General features: G+C 39.4%; 1 protein-coding gene across 2 annotated transcripts in view; it reads left to right on the plus strand.

The window, feature by feature from the left end:
• Positions 1–7,333, plus strand: part of fam207a (family with sequence similarity 207 member A) — an 87,590-nt gene extending 80,257 nt beyond the window's left edge. For both annotated transcript variants that reach the window (NM_001112959.1, XM_018097030.1), the window contains 2 exon segments: positions 4,921–4,989; positions 6,865–7,333. In NM_001112959.1, the coding sequence (NP_001106430.1) occupies positions 4,921–4,989; positions 6,865–6,991 (196 nt within the window). In that variant the 3' untranslated portion in view covers positions 6,992–7,333.
• Positions 7,334–8,448: the final 1,115 nt, after the last annotated feature.

Genomic DNA, 8,448 nt, shown 5'->3' on the forward strand with positions numbered 1-8,448 from the left:
AAAACCATAACAAATATATAAAAGCACAATGAGCTTTGTCAGGGGGGAAAGTTAACTTACCCTCCATCTGTTAGGGTAGGGGATAGGGATATTATAGATGTCAGGTGACAAAAAACAATTTAATTCCAGCTAGTGGGTCAGACTTTAGAACATATACAGTATAGTTACTTGTGTATAGTACCTGTGGGATGAAAACTGCAGCAAAAGTTCAAAGTTGTGCACTGGCTCCAGTTTGCAAAATCTCCCAATCCCTGTCTGCATCTGAGCCTTGATTGGTCAATTTTACTGCCTGTCAAGAAAGCTGTGCTCTGATTGGATCTTTCTTCTTGTGGATTCTCTAATCAGAGCACAGCTTTCTTGACAGGCAGTAAAATTGACCAATCAAGGCGCAGGTGCAGACAGGGATCGGGAGATTTTGCACAGCTGATTTCTGCAGAACCCCGAGAAGATTTGCAGGGCAGTGCAGAAACGGAGCCAGGTTTTAAGGTGCCAAATCAGGTTTGGGGAGGCTTAGCCTCCCCAAGCCTTATTGAAAATCCGCTTATGTATATATATATATATATATATATGTTTTGATTTTTCACAAGAAATCCCGGAGTTGCTGGTCTTTTTTATACTATATATATATATATAATATATATATATATATATAGCAGATTTGTAGAAAGCACTCACAGCATGGATAAGGTAAAAAATTTTCTTAATGTTTATTTAGATCATCGCATCTATATATATATATATATACTTTTTTTTAACATATCTGTAATTAATATCATGCATTGTTTTAAGGCACATCTAGTGGCTGCATCATTGCAATCAGTATGTGCTGGGTTTGATATGCCACTGCACCATTGTGTGTTAATACAAATGAAACTGGTACAGTTTGGGGGATCCTAAGGTCCAGTTTAGGGTTATTTGATAGTTATGCTTTGTGCATGAGACCTAGCATGTGGACTCCAGTGGTGGGCCCAATGTCACCGTGGGCACTTTTTAGCTCATACCATTAGCACCTAATCTGGGATTAAAAATTACTGGATCAGTGTTTTATATTTCAATATATTTTTTATTTGAAAAAGCAAAAGACATACAGGCTACTTTCCAAATATCACCGTATATACAAGCATAGTTACAATATCATAATGTACCAAAGCATTATGATGAGATACAGGTAGTAAACATAGTTTAATAAGTAGTCTGGATTTTTCCGTCGGGGGCCAGGGGGTTCTCTATGGGGCACCCTGGATCCCTCACTACTGGATCAGTGTTTTAATTATTAAAATCATTGATTCAAACTTCATTAATGAATTTTGTTTGCATAGCGCATCATTTCAGTGGGGTAAAGGGTGGGGATCTGCAGAGTAACATGGCATAAGTCAGCAATAAGGCACATGCAAAATAGGAGTGCTTTGTACAAACAACAAGCTATAGCTCCCAATACAGATCTGTGAATACAGAAACAAAACATTACGTGTGAAACGCTGTCACTAACAGAGGGCTATTAAAATCTCCCAGAGCCACACCACACTAGAACGTGGCTTATACTTACAGAGGTGATTTGGGGGTTTTTTTCTTGGATAAAAGACCCTTTAGTGGCTTGGATGTATGAAAGCATTCTAAACAACTTTTACTGACCATTAGGATATGAATCGAGTGCATGTGATCCTACATGAATTGCTGTACAAGTGAAAGAGAGCTGTATTTGAGCATTCTGTTTTCTGTACACTAATCCACTAAACCTGCTATTGTTCTAAATATCTGTCTCCACATTGCCGCCACATCTGCCATTTGATGTGGAAGATGTGCCAGATACACACAGGTTTAAAGGTAAAGTAGAACTTACCAAACATATTTTGGTTCTTTTTGCTATGAAAATGACTTGTTCCTTTTAACTTTTCCAGTAGCAAGATATTTACATTTTAATAATTATTCCTTCTGGCTTTACTCCTATATTCATTCCCACCTTCAGGCATTTTCTTTGTTCATCTGTAGGGATAAGCAAATTATTTCTATTTTGAAATTTTGAAAGTGTGTGTATAGGATCTGTTATCCGGGAAGCCATTATCCAGAAAGCTCTAAATTATGTGAAGGCTATTTTGATCTAATAATCCAAATTAGTAAAAATGATTTCCTTTTTATCTGTAATAATAAAACAGTACCTTGTACTTTATCCCGACAATTATATAATTAATGCTTAATCGCAGTCCTGTTGGATTTATTTCATGTTTGAACAATAGCACTCACTGCACTAGAATAGCCAAAATGTAAAAAGCTGAATTTTCGCTCTTAAAATTACAAAGAGCGGCTTTTTGCCACACTTAGTAACTCCAGGGGTGCTGCCATCTGAGGCAAGTACAGGGCCTCTTTTTCTTAAACGTGCCTTTATTTCTCTTCGGTCAATGCCAAACAATAGATATAAACATCATATTTTTATATAAATAAAGAAAACTAATGTGAAATTCTTACCCATTCTATAGGTTTTAATAACTTTATCCTCTGTGCCCCCAAATCCTCCACATAATATGGGAGCTTTACTGACCTGAGAGTGATAGCAAGTGAATGTTCTGAGACCTCTCTGATGGATTACACAAATCTTTTTCTAGTGTAGTGAGTTCCAGTATGGAGGATTATGGCTTTAATTGTTCTATGATGACAGGGCAGGGATTGTCTTGCATAGCTCATAATATAAAAACATTTCCACAGGAAGGTTTACTTTAAAAAGATTAGCATTGATGTGCAAAAGACATTAAATCCTCAAGCTATTAGTCAGTGCTGTTAATAAAAGATGAGTCCCTGCTGGAAGCCTAGCAATCAGATTCCATTAGGAAACAGTGTGACTGAGCTATGTTGTGGGAGTGGGTATGCACAGAAAAGATCAGGATTTTTGTAAAGTGATGGCAGGACAATGCTAAGCAATATGGGCCCCTTTGGAACATGTTTTGACAAAAGCAGTACAAACACCCAGCTGAGTGCAGTCCCGGATAGAAAGCTAAAAACAATAGGTTAGCCAGCCAAAACATGCAGGAGCACCATCCTGTAATATCTGTGCCAGAACATCAGTTTGTTTATTTCCGTCTGTTTACATTCCCAGGAGCAGCATTTTAACTCCATGAGCAGGGAAAGTGTAACATTTAACTAACAAGAAACATCCTTATATATGTACTTAGTCTTCTGCTTAAATATTAGTTAATTGTCTTTCTCTTTGCTCATGAATTATCAAAACACTTTAATTTTAATAAAGCAATTTGTTGCCCCTGTGTTCAAGTCGTATATTTGCCAATATGTTGTAAAAGAGACAATGTGCACAATTTACTATGATTTCCCCCACAGTACAGATTCTTTTTTTTTTTTAAGAATTCCTCCTTAATAAAACCTACACACAATTTATTGACACTTTAGGCACAAAATGCGTGTAACTGTGCCAAGACCAAAATATTTTATGGCCCTTAATTTCATATGCACAAAGGGAGCTCTGTACTTTAAGACAGAGAATGGTTGGTATAAAGTGCATGCCTTACCTTGGCCCTTATGCACGTTAATGGCCATGGCCAGCAATTCTTTGGTACAACCCCGATGTTTATGTGTATTAATAGATAAGAAGTCCCATATTTTTGAGCCATTGGCGCCCAGAGGCCCCCTCCCTCCCCAAGATCATGCTCAAGTGCATCCTTTTAGGGTGAAGACGCACGGAGCTAGTAGCAGCTACTTGTCACGTCTACAAAAATAGATCATTTACTGATAATTGTCTCTACGTGTGTTTTAGCAGTATCAATTCTCAGTATTGTCTATGGAAGGGTATTTTCTGGGGTTTAGAAGCCATGACAAGTAGCTGCTACTAAGTAGCACTGTGTGTCTTAGCCCTTAGCTCACACACGAAGCACTGGGGACAGGACAAGCAGAAAACGTAAGCACTCCTAGACCCCAGTGCTCCATTTGTGAACAACATTCAGGTGAAGCTGAGTGGCATCCGCCCCAGGCCCGGGCCTGCCACAAATCCGTTCCTGATTGCACCAAACAGTAAATTAGATCTCTATTATTGATTTGTTCAGTTTAATGCCTTTTAAAGTCAAATATTCCTATATGTATTTTCCTTTGTGAATATCCATATAGATAAAAGTTGAAAGTATAATTTCACAGTGAACAAAAACAGTTACAAACAGTGAATAAAATAAAGAGGAATACAAACACTAAGAAATCCTATATGTTATAGGCTAGGAAGTCCCTTTGTGTCCTCTAAGGAAAGGTTAAATTTGAGCAAATAATGCAACCTTTGGAGCCTCTGTTTGTATATCAGGTGTTGCTGCAATACATAGCTTTTTATACAGTTTTACTGTAGCAGCAGGTAACTGGACACTTACCCACAAGGAGTGAGGGGAGTCACCTTTAGCTCCTTGAGTGTTATGATTCCTGTAGGTATATGGACTAGGCCAAAAATATAATGCCCATAACTGTTTACATCAGCGGTTCTCAACCTGTGGGTTGCAACCCCTTTGGGGGTCCCGGTGAGATGACATCATCGCACCAACCACATTACATACACCCCGTACAAATACAGGTGTATGTGATAGGGTTGGCACTATAATGTAGATAATGTGATGGCTGTATTTAGAACGCAGCTGATTCCTATTGACATAGTTTGGGTAATTGTTATCTTGCCAGTTGTAACAAGCCACATAGTCCTACACAAACTGGATCACAGTTCTATAATTCTGTTTATCAGTCTGTCTGATTAATAAAATAGGGTCTTAATCCAGAGGTGAAAATGTTATTATTTTTTGCACTGAAATGTAATCCTTGGCCTAGCAATGGCTGTGCCCCTTTTCTTTATATACAGCAGCAGAATTAAATTGAATGTCTGCCCTATATCCAGCTCCATGCTGAATCTACTTTACTTTTCTCCCACTTTTTTCCTTGTAATTGCAGCAGTGTGAAGAAGAAACCAGAACCAACAGACTACAGCAAAATGAGGCCTGCCCAGAAACGCAAGATTATGTGAGTAAAGTGCGCCACGCACTTGATCTGTGGCTCAGATATTACTCCTTTATTAATGTCTGTTCTATCAGTACCAAGGCGTTAAATAGGAACAGCCAACACAATTGAATCGGAACGTCCGGTTATTAAATCCACAGAAAATGCTGGGTGCAGTATAAGATTTATAATACAATTTAGGTTAAGGGTTTGTGAAATTTTGGGTGTAGGTTAATCTTGTAGCTCTGTAGAATCAGAATGTTGGGAGTGTTCAAAGTTTACCTGGATTTCTGAAACAGCCACAAGGTTCTGTCAGCTCTGTTGAATTGCAGCATGTGTGGGCTGAGGGGTGTGTGTTTTGTGTTCCATCTCTGATTTACCCTTTTGGAAGCAGCTGAATCAGCTGCTAGAGTTGGCAGACAGCCTCCCGGTATGCCCCTGTGAAGGTATCTCCAGTGATACAAAATCACTAGAAACTTGAAAATATGTGGCTTTATACAGAGGGTATGGCGTAGTCACTACACTGTAGTGTGTCAGTTCTACAGAGTGACACAGGATACATCACCTGTATGTAGTAGCCGGGGCACCAACCCGAGAGGGGAGATTCCAGCCCAGGGCCTGCACTGATTCCCAATTGAGTGGATTAAAAGGGAAAGCTGCACCAATATTGGGTAGCCTCACTGCTACAGTGGCAGAAGTTACTAGGAATAATAATTATAAATATTTCTGCTAGGCCTAAAGCTGACTTGTTTATAATATACCCCAAACTAAATAACTATATGTAGATGTAGGCTGACAGAACTGCATGATGAGACCTGAGGAGCTTAATCAATAGTATTTAATATCTACTTATTTAAGTTACAATCATCTAAATCCCCAAAATTAGTGCATAGGACTGCTGTACAAATTCTGGACTTCCTCATGCCTCAGTAGCCCTTTCTGGTTAGGGCTGCATTTGATCAGGGCATTATAGGGGGGAGGAGGTAAAATAGTACAGCAGCCCTTTGCAAATAATTAAATCAGCATTTAGAGCAGCTTTATTGATAATTGCTCCTTCTGCTTTGATTGATGGCTGTTCCTGTGGAGGTTCTCCACCATACTTTTGCTGTACCACTCACTGTGCCTATTCTTATGGTAGTACTTCATGTTATTAATTTGGTTACACTGCCATAGCAACAGCCATTACTACCAAGACCTACACCATCTTTATGCAATCCCAAAATTCTTTCACTTTATGTTTTGTTTATTTGTTTGCCATAGAGGTTACTATAGTAATGATGACCAGGGAGAATAGATCAGACTTTTTGATACCAACCAGCCATCGGTAAATCGGCAGTTTCCAAATAATAACACAAATGCTGAAACCAGTCCAGTGCTGATAACTGTTGGATATAAAACACTTCATGATTCACATCACCTCTTCTCTCTCTGCAGTTTGGCTTGGAACAGACCTAATTTTCCTTGGCTGGCAGCCTCTGATTTTTATGAACTTTATGATCCTGCAGGCTCTGGGGAGCCATAACTACTTTTCAGTCATAACAAACCATATGCAGAGATAGTTGCCACAGCTGCCAAACCTAGAGTCCAGACATGCCACATGCATATACAGGCTTTGCATGATTAACTCATCAGAAAATAACTTGATTAAGTATTTTTTAATTTAGAAAAATAAATAAGTTCCACTAAAGCTTAACCCTCACGCCTTAGAACGTTGCCAGTAAGATATTTGTGTTGTGCTTATTAGTCCATAAAGGCTGTTGCCCACTCTTACTCTAACATCTTGAGCGGTTTTCCCCTTTAATAAAGAAAGAATGAATTATTAGTGAGTGCCACTGAATGCAGGAAAACCCCGCCTACCCTATTCAGATTGAACTCTTTTTCTGGTGTCTCGTTTAACAGAGAGGAGGAAGTGTCCCGTGTGCAGGAACTGATCAGGAATCCTTCTTACAAAGCAAATCCACTGGCGGCAGTAGGGCAGCACCTTCTGAAACGTATGAAAGATGAGCAAGAAACTGACCCCAGATAGCCATTGCTATCCAGAAAATTTACAGCTATTGCTACACAATGCTAGATAATCCAGACTGTGACCACAGAACACCAGATAAAAATCGCAGCGACTATGGAACACCACAACAGGGAGCTGTTAATCGGTCACAGCTGCAGATACATTTTGTATTTCTAAACAGCTTGCTAAAGTATTTTATTTCTGTATGGAACGGAGATAAAAAAAACTCTATAAAGGAAGCCGCAACGATCTTCTAGACTGCTAGTGACAATGGAACTACCAGAAACATTTTAGTTAAGCATGGAAAAACAAATGATGTATGTGGTTTTATGCTTAAGTTGAATAAAAATATCATTCTAAATATCTGTGTGTGGAACTGATGCTGAAATGTTTTATATGCCTGTAACAGTGTTATAATATAGTATGACAGTGCTTGGAACCCAGGTATAATCTCCAACATTTTAACGCCCCCCCCACCCAGTGACTTACCTGATCCCGCAGAAACCTGCACCGGCCCGGTGTAGAGTGAAAAGCTGAACTTTAACAAAAAAGCAGCTTTTTCACTGTGCTGTGCATGCGCAGGCCTTGGGATTGCAAAGAAAGAAGACGGGAGGAAGAGGATCGCTTGCCCGCAGGTACCCAGAGCGGTGCAGTTTTCTGCTGACAGGGTATCAGGTAAGTAATAATAAACAAAACCCAGTGATTATACCTCTCCTTCTCCTTTAATAACATTAGAATTACAAACTTGCTTTCTTTATACAGATAACCATTAGGATTCAACTTGCGTCCCTTATTTCAGTATCAAGTATGTCTCTGCTCTAAATATAGAGAGCAGTAAATGCTGTATAATCCTGTATGATTTGGCCTCAGGTGGATGGGTGTAACAAGCAGCTCACAAAAGCAGCAGGTTATAAAATAGCTGTTGGTGTGTGTGTGGGCTCAGGATATAGGTAGTGTCAGCAGACAGAATATTTAGTCCAGACAGGCAATCTTCATTCCAATGGGACCCAAGCATGGCCTGGCATTGCTATTGCCCCCATCCCCCCCCCCCCCCCCCCCCCCCCCCAACATGGTCCACGATCCAGCTGATCACTCTGTGTATGTCCCATCTGCACTGCACGGTTAATTTGTCAGCACTTCTGCTCCATGCACTTTTATTGCTCATATAGGGCCTGTGTGTTCTTTTGCATTCAGTTGTCAGATATATGTCTAGCAGAAAGTACAAAATGTGAGAGAGTGTGGAGCCAGGGAATGCCAGAATAGGGAAAGTTTATTCAAATATAAACACGTTTTATCGAAGGATATTCAGTGATAATAGCTTGCACTAAGGCATCAAAATAAATATAACTGATAGTAAAATTAAGTCTCATGATAAGTTTTGTTTAGAGGTATCAGACCGCACCATCAAATCAGAAGATTTTTACATTAAAGCTAAAACACAGCACACATTTTTATTTTGTCTGCAGTGATTCATAGTC

The sequence above is a fragment of the Xenopus tropicalis genome, chromosome 9, assembly GCF_000004195.4.
Source record: "Xenopus tropicalis strain Nigerian chromosome 9, UCB_Xtro_10.0, whole genome shotgun sequence".
Lineage (NCBI taxonomy): Eukaryota > Metazoa > Chordata > Amphibia > Anura > Pipidae > Xenopus > Xenopus tropicalis.